Source organism: Stegostoma tigrinum, chromosome 49, assembly GCF_030684315.1.
Source record: "Stegostoma tigrinum isolate sSteTig4 chromosome 49, sSteTig4.hap1, whole genome shotgun sequence".
Lineage (NCBI taxonomy): Eukaryota > Metazoa > Chordata > Chondrichthyes > Orectolobiformes > Stegostomatidae > Stegostoma > Stegostoma tigrinum.
In genome coordinates, this window is record NC_081402.1 from 503,861 (window position 1) to 523,041 (window position 19,181).

General features: G+C 43.6%; 1 protein-coding gene across 1 annotated transcript; it reads right to left on the reverse strand.

Annotated features, from left to right (window-relative positions):
* Positions 1–496: 496 nt before the first annotated feature.
* LOC132207493 (histone H1-like) lies at positions 497–2,720 on the reverse strand. The gene is made up of 2 exons (XM_059643186.1): positions 2,185–2,720; positions 497–985 (listed from the first exon to the last, which is right to left on the reverse strand). The coding sequence occupies exons 1-2, from the start codon at positions 2,683–2,685 to the stop codon at positions 518–520; spliced, it is 969 nt and encodes a 322-aa protein (XP_059499169.1). The 5' UTR covers positions 2,686–2,720; the 3' UTR covers positions 497–517.
* Between the last annotated feature and the right edge of the window lie 16,461 nt (positions 2,721–19,181).

Sequence of the window (19,181 nt, forward strand, 5' to 3'; positions counted from 1 at the left end):
GATGTTGCCAGACCTGCAGAGTTTTTTTTTTAAACAGCAACTTCTGGTTTTGCTCCGAATAGCATCCACCGAAACAGGCTGTGGGGCATGAGGCAAAGTGTGTGATCTCTACTCTGAGCCCTCTATATATTGGCGGGGTTTTGAATGTTGAAACAAAGCGGTTGGTGATTTGGCGCCAATTGTTTCTCCCGCCCACCTTCCCAGCCGTGTTCAGTGAGAGCTGCGGTAACACCAATGGAGGCATGGGCAGGGAGGCGCTTTACCTTCACTCAAATCTCCTGTAAACTCTCCCCCCATCCCCCTCTCTGATGAAGGGTCTAGGCCCGAAACGTCAGCTTTTGTGCTCCTGAGATGCTGCTTGGCCTGCTGTGTTCATCCAGCCTCACATTTTATTATCTCCTGTAAACTGGCAGGTTTCAATTATGGACTGCGATCAATTTATAACTTCCCTACAGCAACATGCGTTTTGTCTTTAATTAAAGTGATAAACTCACTCCTCGGCCAATTTGAATTTTTTTTAATATAAAAGCCGACGCCACTGTAAAATGTAGAAAAAACACGGGCGCGTAACAAAGTCAACAACAGCGCCGACAGATTGTTGCTCCCTCTGGACGGTTGAGTGGCTCTGAAAAGAGCCGTTGTGTCTCTCGGGGTGAATGTGCAGGGCCGGGCACGCTCCCCGCCGGGCCAGCTGGATGTCTTTGGGCATGATGGTGACCCGCTTGGCGTGGATGGCACACAGGTTGGTGTCCTCAAACAGCCCCACCAGGTAAGCCTCGCTGGCCTCCTGCAGGGCCATCACGGCCGAGCTCTGGAAGCGCAGGTCGGTCTTGAAGTCCTGAGCGATCTCCCGCACCAGGCGCTGGAACGGCAGTTTGCGGATCAGCAGCTCGGTGGATTTCTGGTAGCGGCGGATCTCCCGCAGAGCCACCGTGCCGGGCCTGTCGCGATGAGGCTTCTTCACTCCGCCCGTGGCCGGAGCGCTCTTGCGGGCCGCTTTGGTCGCCAGCTGCTTGCGGGGAGCTTTCCCTCCGGTGGATTTGCGCGCTGTCTGCTTGGTTCTGGCCATTCTCTGCAACACACACACAGGCTGCTGCTATCAATGCTGAGCCTGCTGCGGCGCTGCCCATTTAAACCAGTGGAGAGCACGCCCTTGAGCTGGGATTGGATACAGTCCCGTCCCTCAGCCCCGAGAAGGTCCAGAAAAGGCAGTAAAACAATTGTTGAAGTCTGATTGGTTCACCTGAAATGACAGTTTGTCCATTTCAAAAAAGTCCGCCGGTTTTCCTGATTTTAGGATAAATATTTAAAGGTAAAGTAATGTCAGACGACGATAAAATCTGTACTTTGTGGGATAGTTTTACAACAAACTCACAGTTAACGCGGAGAAGGCGCGGGGCCATTGCCTGATTTGTCTCTCAGAAGCAGGAGGAATGCGCGGGGTTTTCACACAGCCCTGACAAACTGATCAACCCGCCTTTCACCCCGTTAGTGCATCTAAACAAAACCCGCCGATTTAAGCATTTTCAAAGCCAATAGTGTACGCTAATGAAGTTACACAATCTCAATTTCTCGGCTCATTTTTATTTCACCCAGTTATAATAAGTCTGAAAACTGGAACAGACTGAGTGGAACAACAGGCCATTAAAACATCCGCATGGTTCCTTGAATGAAAACTGAACGGAATATCATTACTGGGAGGAATGAAATAGAAATACGGCAATGTGTAAAATTGGACATCAGAGCGGAATTACAATTGGAGGACTGCACTACACCCTCTCTGTGCACTGCCTTTCCTGTGCTGAGGTCGCCGCTCTCACTGACTGTTCTCCCTCCTTTAACACTGGACACGAAATTAGTGTATTTTTGTAATGGATTGGTGCAAAATTAAGAGTCACTAAAAATGTGAAACAACCACCTGAAGTGCACTACACACTCGCTGTGTGTTGCCTTCTCCATCCTCAGGTCTACGCTCTCAATCGGCGGGTTTGGGTGGCTCTGAGAAGAGCCTTTGGGTTCAGGTGGTTACATGTTACACCGACTGCTTCATTTCTTTGCTGCTTTCTTCGTCACTTTCGCTTTGGGCTTGGCCTTCGGTTTCCCCGATTTCGGGGCCGGCTTTGCAGCCTTGGGGCTCTTGGTCTTTATCACCTTCTTCACGGGAGTCTTTTTCTTCGGCGCTGCTTTCTTCGCCGCTTTCTTCGGCGTTGCTGCCTTCTTGCCGGCCGGTTTCTTGCCAGTTGCTTTCTTGGCTGGGGATTTCTTGGCTGCCACCTTCTTGGCCGTTGTTTTCTTCACGGCTGCTTTCTTGGCGGCTGCTGCGGGTCTCGCCTTCTTTCCCACTTTTGTCTTGATTGGATTCTTTGGGAGTTTGAAGGAGCCGGAGATGCCCTGGCCCTTCACCAGAACCAGGGAGCCTTTCGCCAGACACCTCTTGATAGCCATCCTGATCTGTGCATTTTGCTTCTGCACAATGACCCCGCTTCTCTGCAGCGCCTTCTTTATAGCGACCTGAGACATCCCCTTCCGATCGGGGTTCTCCTCGACAATCTTCACAATCCGCTCGCCCAACCCGGGACCGGCTGGTTTCTTCCTGGGAGCCGCCGCTTTCTTCTTCTTGGGAGGCTTGGGTTTGGTGCTGGCGGAGGCTGGAGGGGCCGTTTCGGCGGCTGCACTGTCGCTCATGTCGGAAACTCTGCGCTGAATCTCTCTCTGTCAGACTGAACTGGGTCAGCAATGAAGCTGCTGGTGGCGGCACTGAGCAACTTAAAGGCAGCGAGCGGACGGCGCGGAGACAACCTGCCCTCAGCTCCCTGCTCCTGCTGCCTCTCTGTGTTTCTCTCTCGGCAGAAACTCTCCAATTCCTCTGCAATTCCGCATCTCCAGAGAGCCAGTCTCGATCTCTCCTGACCCTGTTATGGGAAGGTTTGCGGCAGAACAGTTTTCACTCCAATTGACGGCTCCATTGTCGAGTTAAATGCATTTTGCTGCTGCACTGATCGCCCTCTCTGAGCTGAGCGCTGGCCTTATCATCACTTTCAGACTGAAATCTTGAAATCAACAAATATATTGCCTTGAATTCTATCTTTGGGGTTTAGTGGAGGAGCAGGGGGATGAGTTGAAATGAAAATCTTTTTGATTTGTACAAGAGACACGCGGAAATGTCATGATACGAGCGGACACACAAACACAGTTACGTGTGACTGACCCCCCCGCCCTTTATCTACAGTCTCTCTTACTCCATATTCACATCCATACTGTCACAGGCCAGAAATATCTCCAAATGTACCTGTGGAAGGATGTAATTTCTCCTCCTTTCAGCCTTTGATCCGGAACCCAGGGAATTAGTTGTAATTTTTCTCCTCAGTAATTGTTAAACTCTCCGAGGTCTGTGCGCCGGAGATTCGCTCTGCTGCAGATTCAGCTGCAAGAGCCAATCATCTGGTTTGAAGTTACATTGATCACCCAGGTCTGTTTTTTTTTCATTCCGGTGACAATACTCAACATCGTTTCTGGGAATCACAGTCATAGAAACGTAAAGAATAGCAACTGGCCCAACTAATGCCAAACGGCCCTTCAAACCTCTCCTCCCACTCACCATGAAAATGGCAGATCATCCAACTCAATGACCAGTCTCTGTTATTTTTCTCTCATACAGAGTCATACAGTGAGGATACAGACCCTTCAGTCCAATCAGTGGATGCCGAGTATAATGCCAAACTGAATTAGCTCCATCTACCTGTCCCTGACCTGTTTTCTTTCAAGCCTGTCATGCTTACGCACTTATCCAAATGTCGTTTTATTGTAATTATAGCCACATAGACCATTTTGACAGGAAGTTCATTCCACATTCTTCCATGTTCTATGTTAAAAAATGCCTCTCGTGTCTTTTTTTTTAAATCTCTTGCCTGTTACAATAAAATGTCCACCCTGGTTTTCTAATCCCTCCATCCCAGGCAAAGGTCAACGACCATTAACTCTGTCTCACCCCATCAGTATTTTATAAACTTCGAGAATGTGACTTCTGAACATCCTGCTCTCCAGTGAAAAAATGCCCCAGCCTATCCATGAAAACACGGTGCGGAGCTGGATGAGCAAAGCAGGCCAAGCAGCATCTTAGGGGCAGGAAAGCTGTCGTTTCGGGCCTAGACCCCTATCCATCCTTTCTTTTTAACTCGAGCCTTACATACTCTGCAATTACCAGTGAATCTCTTCTCAAATTTCTCCAGCTTGATAACATCCTTCCTCTAACTGGCCGAGCAGAACTGATCGCATTATTCCTGAAGTGATCTCACCAATGCCCCTTCGAACCTCAAAGTGACGGCCTACCTCCTAAATTCAAAGGACTGAGTAACGAAGACAAGCGTGCAAAACACCTTCTTAACCATCCTGTTGCGATGTGATGCAGACTTCAAAGAATTCTAGATCCCTCTGTTCTACAACACTACCCAAGGCCCAACCATTAATCATATAAGGCCTACTGTTGTACCAAAATGCAAAACCGTGCATTTATCCAGATTGAACTCCATCAGCCATTTTACAGCCCATTGGCTGATTTGATCAAGATTCCTTTGAAATCTTGGGAAACCTTCTCCACTCCTGTCTATGCTACCAACTTTGTTATCATCCACAAAATGTGCTGACCGTGCCTTCTATTCTTATTCAAATCATTTATACAAATGGCAAACAAAAGAGGACCCTGAACCAATCTTTGTGGAACACCACAGGTGACAGGCCTCCAGTCTGAAAATCAACCCTCCATCATCCAGGCCTGAAACATCAGCTTTTGTGCTCCTGAGATGCTGCTGGACCTGCTGTGTTCATCCAGCCTCACATTTTATTAACGTGGATTCGCCAGCATCTGCAGTTCCCATTATCACCTCCATCTTCACTCTTAGTCTCTCGTCATTCAGCCAATTTTATTTTGACTCCCTTTGTCCAAAAGGCCTGTACCCAGCTCATTTTAGAAATCATACAATGTGTTGGGCATGGCTGATTTCTGTGGCAGAGAATTCCACAGGCACACCACTCTCTGAATGAAGACAATCATCACCATCTCAGCCCTAAATGGCCTATCCTGTCTCTGAAAAATATGACTCCTATCATCAGAAGCATTCTTCTTGTATTTATATTGTTCAGGCCTGTCAGTGTCTTACAGATTTCTCAGACAGTCCCTCATTCATCTGAGTTTCAGTGCATACAGTCACAACCAATTCAGCCTCGCCTTCCATCCCAGCAATCTTCCCATTAAAAACTACCTTCACAGGAGCACCATCTTTCCTCAGATAAGGAGTCCAAACCTGCTGTCAGTATTCTTGGAATTGTCTGACAGATGCCCTGTTAAATTGTCATAATTTATCCTTTCTCTTGTACTCAAATTCTCTCTCCATGAAGACACACATACCAGTTGCCTTCCTCACTGCCTGCTGCATGAACATGCTTACTTTCAGTGATTGCTTTACGTGGGCACCCGGGTGTCGTTCCAAATTCCACGGTGTCCATTTCCCAACTTTCAGAAAATGGCCTGCCTTCCTTTTATTTTGTTTCCAAAGTGCATACCTTTCCATTCATCCACATTATTCAGTGCCTGATATGCATTTGCCCACTGACTCGACTTCTTCACAATCAATGCTTCCTCTTTGAGAGCTGACCATTCAACCCACTTTTGTGTCATCAATAATTCTGGAGATATTACATTTATTTCCCCCATCTAACCATTGTGAATACATTGTGAAGAGCTTTGATTCGAAAACTGATTCTTGCCATGACCCCTAGTCACAGCTTGCCATTGAGAAAATGATCATTCATTCCCTCTGCATTTCCTGTTATCCAGCTAGTTTTATTTAGTCATTCTCAATGCTTTACATTTTAACATGCTAATGTCTTATGTGGGATTCTGTTAGAAAGCTTTTGTTAATTATAATTAACACCTCATCTTTGCCATTTCTACTCCAGGAAATTTTCAAGCTGGCAACATAGAACAGAACAGCAGAGGAACAGGCCTTTCAAATCCATGCCGACTCTGCCTCATCCTGACGTTTTATCCCAAATTATCTGCATTTTTTTTCATTCAGGTTGACTACTCTAAAATTCCAAGTTTAATCGCTACCTCCTTTTTCAAATAGGTTGCTTACATTAGCTGCACTCCAATCTTTGGAAATTATTGGCCAGCCTGTAGCTTTTTGGTGCATGACGAGCAAAACATGCATTACTTCGAAGGCTACTGTGTTAAGTGCTCTGGGATATAAATTATCAGGCGCTGGTATTTCCCAGCCTTCAATCCTTTGAATTTACCCAACACAATTTACTGAATAGTACTGATTTGATTCAGTTTCTCTCTCTCACTAAACTCTGTTTGACCAACATTCCGAGTGTGTTACGTGTGTCTTCCTTTGTGAACAAAGAACAAAAGTAGAGAGTTGGATAGCCATTTTTTATTCCCCACAATGGAGTCCCCTCTTTTTGATTGTAACGGATGTACATTTGTGTAAGCCAACATAGTTTTATTTCAATTCTCATTTTCCATATTTATCAGTACATTAACTGTTAGTTTTTTAAGGCTTCTGCAGGCGTACACATTTCCTCCTTTTCGCTGTCATAATCAATACATTTGTATTTCCTTCTGTCCTGACTTTGAAATGTTCTCCAGCTTCAGAGACTTGTTTTTTTTTCTTTCGAGTTGATTTTCTTCACAATTTGTACGCCTGTTCTGTGTATCAGAAACCGTGTTAAATAGCCCTGTAAAATGACAGTTTTGTAGACTGTAAAAAGACCACCATCCATACTCACGAATACATCCATTTAAAAGGACTTGGGCAGCTGATGTGGAGGAACACGACCTTGATACTTGGGACGTTCCCCTCCAAGTCACCCACCATCCTAACTTGGAAATATGTCCCCTTACCTTCACTGTCTCTGAATCAAGACCCTGGAACTGCCTGCGAACTGCAATGTGGGCAGAACATGGACCAGAACTATTTAAGAAGGTGGCTCAGCACCAACTTCTCAATGGGGGCAACGAGGGACGCGCAATAAATGCTGGGACAAGCCAGAGACATCTTCGTCCCAGGAATGCGCAAACAAGAAAAAAACAGCTGGGTCATTCGTTGCGGCAACACATTCATCACAAGGCTTCTGTCTGCAGCAGACTGAGAATAAAATCAGTCATCAACTCCAAACTGGTATTTGCATCGAGCCCAGGGATATGAGTCTTCACCTCTGGTCGGGTGTGGCTTTAGCACGGCCCATCTGACCCAGGAATAGGGAAACTACCGCTGCGCCGCAAGACTCCGCACCACAGTTACATTCTGCCTTCGTAATAATGTCGCATTTATTCCATCGCTCTGTGTGTGACCTTGACAGAGTCAATGTGGGACGAAGGCCAGCAGAATGAAATATCACAGTGGTTTTAAAATGGGCCGAACGGCTGCCAGCTTCTCCGCTTCCCCACCAGATTGTGAGAAAACCGGGGGGAGGCAGACATTAACATGACCCGGGAATGAGCTCCATTGGAGCTTCACAACGTGCCAATGCCCAAGATGGAAACATTTTATGCCATTTCCCCCACAGCCTCCATTCGCTTTGCTCAAACTGGGAGCAGAGGGAATTGGGGAAGGAGCCAACTGATGTTTGTGGCTGGGACTCATTGGGGAATGCAGCGCATGCGTGACCCTCCCATTGCTCATATTGCTGACCAGAGGAGCGCATGCGTGAGGCTCTCCGTTGAGCTGCCATTGAGGAGCATGTATTCAGTGAGTGGAAGAGGTTTGTTTGAAAGAGACCGCAATGGAGAGACCAGCGCCCAGGGAAGCGAGAGAACAGCAGGCTCCTTCCAGCAGCGCATCGAGATGTGAGTCTGGGACACAGAGGGGGGCTCCGAGACCGGCATTGATTCGGGTTCAGTTCAGGGAGAACCGGGGGCTGTCGGTAAGAGTCCGAGCGGAGCAGGAACTGGTCCCGGAACTTGGAGAGAGCGGCCTGGGGGCGGGGAGAGAGAGGCCTTTCTCGGGCTGTGTGTGGGCCTGCTGAGGGTGACGCAGCGGCACGAAGCTGCTACTGCGGGTCAGTCTTGAAATTTTTAGTCTTCTAAACACTGATGGAAATTAATTGTTTGGCTGCTGTTTCACGCTGTTTGTTGCGAGTTTGCATTAAACCGTGTCAAAATAAAGCAGTGTATACAAATGGGCTAATCCCGCGAAGGAGAATATAGCAGTCACCGGATGAAGAGTCTCCAGTAAAATATTTGAAATAGTGCCTGTTGTGTTTCCCTTTTAACGTTATGATCTAGGTATACAGACTGATCTGGATGAAGAGCTGGATGAACACAGCAGGCCAAGCAGCATCATAGGAGCAGGAAAGCTGATGTTTTTGATGTAGGGATTAGGCCTGAAATGTCAGCTTTCCTGCTCCTACGATGCTGCTTGGCCTGCTGTGTTCATCCAGCTCCACACCTTGTTATCTCGGATTCTCCAGCATCTGCAGTTCCATTTATCTGATACCAACAGATCAAGTTTTTACATAGTTAAAATGACGATATATGGAGTAGGTATTGAGTAAAAATATAGAAGGAAAGGAAACTTTTGATATTATCAGTGACTGAGGAGGGCAGAAATAATAAACAAAAACAGAATTTTCTAGAAAAGCTAAGCAGGCCTGGCAGCATCTGTGAAGAGAAATCAGAATTAATGTTTGAGATCCAGTGACCTTTGCGCAGAACTGAAGAAGTGTTTGAAAAGTTAACTATGATTTCTCTTCACATGCTGCCAGACCTGCTTTGCATTTCCAGCAAATTCCATTTTTGTTTCTGACTTGCATCACCTGAAGTTCTTTGAGTTTTTATTTAGGACGAAAATTATCTTTTTGATGAATAATGTCCCATACAAAGACACAGAAATGAAATAATGTGAAATGCAAATGCACTTTCTCTGCCAAAGCCTGACAAGTGGAGAATGCAGCATGGGCTGTCAGATACAGAATAAAATTCTCCAAATAAATAATTTTTAAAAATCCCAGTATGAAGTAAAACTAAGTATCTCAGTGATACCATTGAGCCCTAAAAGAGGAAACAGCCCACGCTGACTTACTGGGCCAGCTTTTTCAAAAGAAAAAATAAGCTTGTCTGTCCATTTCTACATGATATCTTTATCCTGATACACTATACAACAGATGGATAAATGGAAATGCCTCAGAAATATAGACCTGGTACAGGACAGAAGCAGGCCATTCAGCCCGTTGTGTTTACACGAGAACATTTGTACTCTTTATCTGTTCTGCATGCCAGTTTCTACAAAATGTTAGGAATATCTGGAGGTGAGTTTGCTCGCTGAGCTGGAAGGTTAGTTTTCAGACGTTTCGTCACCATTCTCGGTAACATCATCAGTGAGCCTCCGATGAGGCGCTGGTGTTATGTCCTGCTTTCTATTTGTCTGTTTAGGTTTCCTTGGGTTGGTGATGTCACTCGGGGCAGGCAGAATTCATGCCCATGGCAGTATCTTGTCAACCAGTCACCAGATCACGCAGGGAGAGAGCCGCAACCACCCCCCCTCCTGTTGATGCAGTTACCCCATGAATCTTTAGCTCACATTGGAAAGGAGAGGTTGATGACGCTCTGACTCTCTCAAAGGAATACAGTATTATACATTTTGTGTTACAGTAATCCAATACAACACGAACGCTGTGCCCTTCCCCCTTTGTATACGACCAAACCTTTGAAACTCCTAATTGAAGCTGGGCCCTCCAATAGCCAGGCCAAGGTTCACGACAATCTCATAATGTTTAACAGGCAATGTAATCACCAGGCCCTGGGATCTTTCCATACATCCTATTAATTTACTTTTCAAAGTTACTGGCCGTACACCTTCAGTCATGCCCCAGAATTGCTTACCTATCAGGCCTGCTTGAATTCTGCTGTCAATTGTATTAATTTCCTGTCTCTATTAAATTCTGTTACTTGTCTTATTTTCCCACTGTCTGATTTGTAATAAAAAAAGACAGTTCCTACTTGGAGACCAAGCAGTATCAGAGTAGCAGGAAAGTTGATGCTTCTGAAGAGGAGTCCTGACCCAAAACTTGAACTTTCCACCATCTCTGATGCCGCCTGGCCTGCTGTGTTCCTCCAGCTCCACGTTGTGTTATCTCTAACTGCTGCATTGGCAGGTCTTGCTATCGCTGAGTTGATTCTTATGAATTGCAAAAAGATTCATGATAATAATTTGATTTTCGAGTGAGTTCCTTGTGAAGTTTTACGTGTACCCGTCCTCTTAGCACTCTTTTAGCGAATGAATTGTGAGCATTTGTTTCTTCTAGGATGTGCCAGGCATTCCTTTAATGACAGAGGAAAGCTTTCAGAGACTAATTAACTTTCATGTCTATATTTGCATCTTTTCACGTCATGCTTTTCGTAATATTTGTATTTTATTACATACATATATTTAGAATTACATTGAAATCTGTCTGAAGAATCTTTAACTGGAACCAATTTCTTAATATTGTGAATAATTTCAAAGAAACAACTCCATCTTGTAGCAATTAGTTATCTGCTGTTTTCATGATGAGCTGGGCCGACATTCTTCGGGATGATATATACCCCTAACCCTAACTCACTCTGTTCACCTAATGGGACAACATCCTTTCGCTGAATGGACTGAAATCAATTGCTTATCAATTTTAGTGAACCTGTTTGACCTGTAGATTTTTTTATGAGCCTTAATCCCATTAGTTCATCGGTTTGTTATTGCAGAATTTACTGTCCCCTTCAATGTTTGTTGCAAATCTTCAAACTGTCTCGAACAAATCTTCTTGCAGCCGGTGTTTGTGCGATGCTCCCTTTTGCTTCGGAATAACCTCTTTTCAAAAGTACCGTTGTGTCTTTGAAAAAAGCCTGGTCCAGCATTTAACATTCTGTTTAACCACTTGTCAGTCATATTCAGCAGTGCTAGAGAAGCAGCTTAGCTGCCAGCCATTCCGTTCCTCTTCGACTTGGCCAGCGCTAATATTGCTCATTAAATTCTGAGAGAGCTGGAGGCATGGAGTTATTAAAATGCCCTGGGAAAGAGCTCCATTGTAGCTCCACAAAGGGCCAATGCCTCAGCTTGAAACATCCTCTGCCCTTTTCCCCACAGCCCAGTTGCTTTGCTCACAGTGGGAGAGAAGGGAATTCGGGAATGACCCACTGATGTCTGTTGTTTGGAATTATTGGGAAAAGCAGTGAATGCCAATGCTGGCCCTGCCCAAATGCTCCTTGTTTGGCCACTGTTTCACATTGTACAATTAAAAGTGGAAACACAGACAAGACTATGGACGTATAAGAATCCTGTAAAGGACATAGATCGGAGTCAACAGATTATATTTCTCGAGCAATAACATTTGAAGTAGTGTCCATTGTTGTTTTCAACAGTTAGTGTTGGGATCTGGTAACACAAACTGTGTCAATGTTACAGCATCTTTGGGTAGCATCTCAGATGGAGCTGTGCAGTTGTTGTTCAGTTTCTGGATTTCACTCAATTGGGATTGAAATGTATATATGAAGAAAGCAATCCTCCAAGGTAAAATGGAATCAGACCTATGTTTGAACTGATGGTTTCAAAGAAAAGACAGAAGTCTCATTATGTGCTCCAGTCCAATAGATTTATTTAAAATTACAAACTTTTGGAGCTCTGCTACATTGTCTGTTGAAGTTGAAGAAAAGAAACATCCTCATAATTATCAACGGAACGTACGTTAATCTGATTGAGGTTGTCAAGCTTGGATGATGCTGATTTACAGAATGTTTCTCTTCTGTTTTCTTCGAGGCAAATACATGAAGGAGCAAGACAGTGTATCATTCCCTTGGCACAAAGCCAAGTGTGAGCAGCTGCTTCTCACAAACTGCAGGTATGTTACCGCTGTCAGCACGGTTCCTTTGCGCAGGCAAAGAGCAGTTTGAGTCAGGACACGTTGAACTCAATTTCCAGTGATATGCATTCAAGCTAACAGTCAAATAGAACCAACAAAATACAAATCGTTTGTTTTCTCTCTTTGCCCAATGCACACCTCCACAGTTGCAACAATTTTCTTCATTCATAGCCATTCATAGTCATTTACAACATTTTTGAAAAGTCACAGACTGAATCTTCATCTGAAACAGACACTGAGGAACTGCAGTAATTCTGCATTTAGTAAGTATGTTTTTAAAGTTACTGTCAAGGTGAAGCAATAGTTCATGCTGTTACATAGTTACACCAACCAGAGGTGAAGCACTGTGTGAGTACAGACACACAAGAAAACATTCACATTATCGGTTACTGAGCAGCACTGTGTCTCTGTTTTGACAAATTGAAGTCCTGGGCACGGAGAGAACAATTTAAATCATGTGACTTCCAAATGCGAGGCATAGAATGGTTCTGAGAGCACACAACATAAACTGCACATGCACGCACACACATACACGCCCCCCCTACTGAGTGATTTACAATGTATTCCACATACATACATGCACCGTTCCAACACACATTCCTCAACATCTAACAGCCGTGAAGACCATGTACACTTCAAGCCCCAGAACATGTAACACTAAACATGATTTCTACTCTCAGATTTCAGGTCAGAGAGATAGCCTTCTATGCAATAGACAACAGAACAAAAAGTGAGCTCAGTTCTTCAATCTCCATGCAGTCCCTGTAAGATTTAAACATATGGTAATGGCGATAGTCATAAATTAAGTATCATTTGTTGGTGAAATCATCAAAAATTTGTATGAATTTTTTGACATGCTGAATTCCCATGAAATAGTCCAAGTAGTAGATTGAACCAGAGATTCATTGTACCTCCAAATATCTCACCGTGTCTTCGACTGAGAGAGGTAACTGAAGTTTTTTTTTCACTTTTGTACAAACTGGAGGAATTGCAAAGCAGGACAAGGTTAGTTTGAAACCTATATTGCCTTTGAATTTGTTTGCCCCTCAAACTGAATAGCAGAACCCACTGCTGAATATGAAGCCTTTAATCTACCAGAAAGAAATTAAATATTGACCTGAAAACAGACAGAAAATAACATATATTCATCAGATACCAAGTTTTTGACTTACAATTAAGAATGATTCGTACAGCGAACTTGCAACAAAAATGTGAACATTAAACTCAACACATTCAAACCACAGTCTGACCAAAATTAGAGTAAAACATAAACCATGGCATAGAATGAATATTGTGGAACATACTCAAACTTCAGCCGCACTGCTCGAGCCAGAGAATGGTATAAACACTGACAGTTTCACTTACAGCCCCTTACACACACAGCTGCATATTCATGTTGATGAGCAGATATTTGAACATCAAAGAAAGCCTGCAGATGTTGAAAGTGCAATATTCAGCTGAAATTGACAGTCACCGATCAATAACTTCACTTGCACATTCACACAACAGAAACTTGACAGGGAGAGAATGAAACATGCATTCACAAATCAGATAGTGACAGGTATAGCTTAATAATTAGTTTCTCAGATTTACAGGGCAGGATGTGACTGGCACAAGTGAGAAAATACGCTCTCACAGCCATAGAGAAGAAAGTGACAATCACATATCACTGAGGCAGAGAATAGTAGTAGTAGTAGTTGTAGAAGGGAGTTTCTCAAATTGGAGACCTATGACTAGTGGTGTTCCACAGGGATCTGTGCTGGGACCACTGTTGTTTGTGATGTACGTAAATGAGTGGGAGGAAGGTGCAGGTGGTCTGACCAACAAGTGTGCAGATGACACTAAGATTGGTGGAGTAGCAGATAGTGAAGGGGACTGTCAGAGATTACAGCAGAATATAGATAGACTGGAGAGTTGGGCAGATAAAAGGCAGATGGAGTTCAATCCGGGCAAATGCGAGGTGATGCATTTTTGAAGATCTAATTCAAGGGCGAACTATACAGTAAATGGACAAGTCCTAGGGAAAATTGATGAACAGAGAGATCTGGGTGCTCAGGTCCATTGTTCTCTGAAGGTGGCAACGCAGGTCGAAAGCGTGGTCAAGAAGGCATATGATATGTTTTCCTTCATTGGATGGGGTATTGAGTACAAGAGTGGCAGGTCATAGTACATTTGTACAAGACTTTGGTTCGGCCACATTTAGAATACTGTGTACAGTTCTGGCCGCCACATTACCAAAAGGATGTGGATGCTTTTGGAGGGGGTGCAGAGGAGGTTCACCAGGATGTTGCCTGGTATGGAGGGTGCTAGCTATGAAGAGAGTTTGAGTAGATTAGGATTATTTTCATTAGAAAGATGGAGATGCAGGGGGCACCTGATTGAGGTCGACAAAGTCATGAGGGGTATAGACAGGGTGGATAGCAAGAAGCTTTTTCCCAGAGTGGGGGACTCAATTACTCGGGGTCCTGAGTTCAAAGTGAGAGTAGGAGAGGTTAAGGGAGATATGCATGGAAAGTTTTTGACGCAGAGGGTGGTGGGTGCCTGGAACGCGTTGCCAGCGGAGGTGGTAGATGCAGACACGTTAGCGTCTTTTAAGATATATTTGGACAGGTGCATGGATGGGCGGGGAGCAAATGGACACAGACCGTTAGAAACTAGATGACAGGTTAGACAGAGGGTCTCGATTGGCACAGGCTTGGAGCGCCGAAGGACATTTTCCTGTGCTGTAATTTTCTTTGTTCTCCTTGTTCTTTGTATGTCGATAACTACACTCTTGTATTCATGTGTCAGAAAATGGCAGGGACAATGACAATTATGCACACATTCAGAATGCAAAAAAACTGACAGGTGCAGCATGATAAATGTATGCACACATCATAAAAATGTAGAGATTGTGATCTACATTTTCACATTCACAGAAGAATTTGATGTTTTTTTGCAATGCATTCCCACATTCATGAAGCAGGAATGGATGGGTATTGATTGACAACTAAACTCACATATGACACAGCAGAAACTGAGAGGGACAGGTTGATAATTACACTCCCATCTTCATGTGACAGCTACTGACCAGTTCAGATCAATAACTACACCCGGTTCTTCACAAAACCAAAGTTAACAGGTATGTATAAATAAATGTATTCATTCACAACTCTTTGAAGCTCTGCATCTTGTTTTAACAGATTAATAACTGCACACAGATACACACAGGAGAAACTGAAAGTTACAGATTGGTAAATACGGTCATGCTAGCACGTAGCAAAAACTGACAGGTACGGTTTGATAACTACACTTAGATATTTACAAAGCAGAATTTGACAGAAAATTGATAACGACACTCATTGAAGAGCAGAAACTGACGTAGATTGACAACTGGATTCACACATTTAATTTTCCGCAACTGAAAGGTAAAATCTGATATAAAAAAAGACAAAAGAACTGTGGATGCTGTAAATCAGGTGCAAAATCAGAACATGCAGTAAAAGCTCAGCAGGTCTGGCAGCATCTATGAAGAGAAAATCAGTTCATGTTTCAGGTCTGGTGATGCTTCCTCAGAACTGTAAAATTTGATAATTACACTCATATTAGCAGAGCAGAATCTGACAAGGACAAAATGATAACTACGCTCACATTGACAAAAGCTGAAATTGACAGGTAAGGATCGATGATTACATTCGCATAGAAGAAACTGACAGGCGCAAAATGATAACTGTATTTAAATATTCATGCCACAGAAACTGTCAGACATAAATTGATCATTACATTCATATGTTCACATCAGAGAAACCAGCAAGTGTAAATTGATAACTGCACTCTCAGATGCTGCCAGAGCTGCTGACCTTTTCCAACAAATTTGGTTTTGTGCTGAGAGTGACACTTCATTTTAGTTTACCAGTAACGAATTGGGACAGAATTGTTCCTTTGATAAATAGTTATCCCATATATAAACATAACAAATAAATCATGAGAACTTCAAACACATTTTCCTGACAAAGCGAAAAACCACGGAACCGCAGATGCTGGAAATCGGAAACAAAAGTAGACATTGCTGCAAAATCTCAGCAAGTCTTTCGGGATATGAGTATAGAAATGGGTGTTGTGAAGTTGAACCTCTGTTGTGAAGAAGTGTGACGGGACCTGTAATATTACTCTGCTTTGTTTCCATGTGGATGGACTGACAGATACAGGTACTGATTGATTCAGAACTAGTTCAAAATACGAACATCATAAGTAAAGACCCAAGGGCTGACAGTTATGGAGTTCCATTTAAATTTCAGTTAACTGAATCATATCATATACAAAATGATTATCTCTCACATAATATATTGTTGTAGGCAACTACAGCACAGCAAACAGTCCTGTGTCTCATCAAGTCTGCACTGCTTAGAAACAACAGGCCAATAATTCTACATCCATTCAGCCAGCTTTCAATTTCAATAAATGTATCATGGTGGCAGCGGAACTCCCATCTCTACCTTTATCGTAGGATTGTTCTCAAACAGCAGTTATGTTCCCACTGTCACAGCAGAGAACATCCTTTCCACAGTCACAGAGCAGATTGAGTCAGACACACGTTGAGCTTTAATTTCCAGTCAGACATGTTCAAACCGACAATAAAACAACACGGAGGAATGCCACTCTATTTTGCTTCTCTCTCCATTCAAAATACCCAGTTCACAGATTTCACCAATCATAACCCATTGACATTTTCACCACTTCTGAAGATGGGTGTACTGAATCCTTGTCCAAAGTATACCCTCAGGAATTGAAGGAAATCTGCATAGAATTACTCTAATATCAACTCCACATATTAATCAGTGGAGGTGTGATTAATTATTACTGGCTGCCTGACAACTAATCCACTTTTAGGAGTAGAATACGTACGCGTGGATACCTAACCTCACGCATTCATATTGAAGGGTCAGATGAAAAAAATGGTATTTGACCATATTAATACTTCAGAAACTGCAAGTAAAAGGTTGATTAAAAATGTTCACATAGTCACATAATAGAAACTATTATGCACATATTAATTACTGCACTCATATTCACAGAGACCGAAACTGTCAGGAATATATCGATGACAACACTCCCAATTTCACAGAGCATAAAGTGACAGGTACAAACTTCGAACTGCAATTACAAATCCACAGACAGACGGGCACGGATTGCTGACTGTACTCAAATATTCAGAGTAGATTCTCACAGGTACATCTTGGTAACTGGACTCGCAAATTGACAGAGAAGCAAATGATAGGTGCACATTGCTTACATGCACATATTCAAATGGACGAACTTGACAGGAACAGATTGAGAATAACCTTGGACATAGCAAGAACTGCAGATGCTGGAATCAGCCTTCCCAGTTACACACAACATGAACTGACTGACGGGTACAGTTTGATAATTCCTCTCATTCACAGAGCGGAATCTGACAGGTCCTTACTGATAACTGCACTCACATGGCGACCAAGCAGAAACTGACAGAGTCTGATCACAGTCACAGTCCAATTGCGGAAATTGACAGATACATGTTGATAATCGCTTTCACAGAAATGTCAGGGTTAGTTCATGAAGTACGCTGCTGTTGAGTTGCTCACTGAGCTTGTACGTTTGTTCAGACATTTCATCACCATACTACATAACATCATCAGTGCACCATGAATGAAACGTTGGTATTCTGTGCTTCTTGCTATTTATGTGCCTCCGTTTGCTGGGGTGGTGAGCATCACTTGCAGATTTGTTTCCTACTGGTTGGTGTGTGGTATCCAGCTGGACATGTTTGTGAATGGAGTTCTAGTTTGAATTCTCGTGCGTGTCCTTGGCTGGCTTGTCCTCTGATGGCTACGTTGTCCCAGTCGAATTGGTGTCCCTCTTCATCCACGTGCATTGAGATGAGTGATAGTTGGTCATGACGTTTGGCAGCGAGTTGATGCCCGTGAATCCTGGTGGCTAGTTTCCTACCGGTTTGCCTTAGCGAAGGTATTTGGCAGTATTTGCATGCTATCTTGTAAATAGCGTTGGTTCTGCTAATTGTGGATGTTGGATCCTTCATTCACAACAGCAGCTGTCAGTTCGTGGGCTATCATGATTCTTCGGGGATAGTGTAACCTGGTGGTTATTTCACACCCTCAGTGCATAGTCTGGTGACTACTATCACTGGATGTGCTGTGTCTTCCTGTTCTCATCAGTTGTGTAGCATCTGCGAACAATGCATTTTGGGTAACTGTATTTCTAAAGACACTATCAGTGTTCTTCCTTGGCTTTGTGAAACTCCGGGACGCTGCAGTGTGTTGTGGCTCACTTGAACGTGGAAAGCTAGCTCATTGGATTCAAAATTGGCTTGATGGCCCAAAGCAGAGCGTGACAGTTGAAGATTGTTTCTCGGACTGGAGGCCTGTGACTTGTGGTGTGCCACAGGGATTGGTGCTGGGACCTTTGTTATTTGTTATTAACATAAATGATCTGGATGTGAATGTGCAAAGTTTGATGAGTAAATTTACAGATGATACAAAGTTAGGAGGTATCATTGATAGTGGGGAGGCTTATGAAAAATAACAGAGGGATCTTGATCAGATGGGGACGTGGGCTAAAGATTGGAAAATGCAATTCAATGCAGATAAGTGTTAGGTGTTGCACTTTGGAATGTCAAACTAAAGTAGGCCTTGTGCAGTAAACGGCAAGGTCCCTGAGCAGTGATGTGGTACAGAGGGACCAAGGAGTACAGGTACGTAGTTTGTTTCAAGCAGTGTCTCAGGTGGACAGGGTGCTGAAGAAGGCATTCAGCATGCTGGCCTTCATTGATCGAGGCATTTAGTATAGAGTTGGGACATTATGTTACAGTTGTATAAATTATTGGTGAGACCACACTTGGAGTATTGTGTACAGTTTTGGTCACCCTGTTGTAGAAATAACATAGTCCAACTAGAAAGTGTTGAAAGAAGATGTACACAGGACTAGTGGGCCTGGGTGACAGGGAGATGTTGGCCAGGATAGGACTTTATTTCTTGGAACGGAGGAGAATGAGGTGTGAGTTTATTCAGTTGTATAAAATCGTGAGGACCATAGACAGGATAAATGCATATCGTGTTTGTTTTTGCCCAAGGTTGGGGAATTGAAAACTGGAGTGCATAGGTTTCAGGTGAGATGGCAAGGATTTAAGAAGGACCTGAGGGGTGTCAACTTCACAGAGAGAGTGCAGCACATGTGGAATCAGCCGCGAGAGAAAGTTGTTGAGGCAGGTACAATAACAATATTTAAAAAAAAAACATTTGAACAGGTGCATGGAT

What these genes read in the sequence shown, in the direction of transcription:
- LOC132207493 (XM_059643186.1), bottom strand. Translation starts at nt 2,685, where the DNA reads ATGAGCGACAGTGCAGCCGCCGAAACGGCCCCTCCAGCCTCCGCCAGC. An exon ending in CGAAGAAAGCGGCGAAGAAA is followed by an intron (nt 986 to 2,184) that starts GCAGCGCCGAAG and finishes GCGGCCCGCAAG; the next exon opens with AGCGCTCCGGCCACGGGCGG.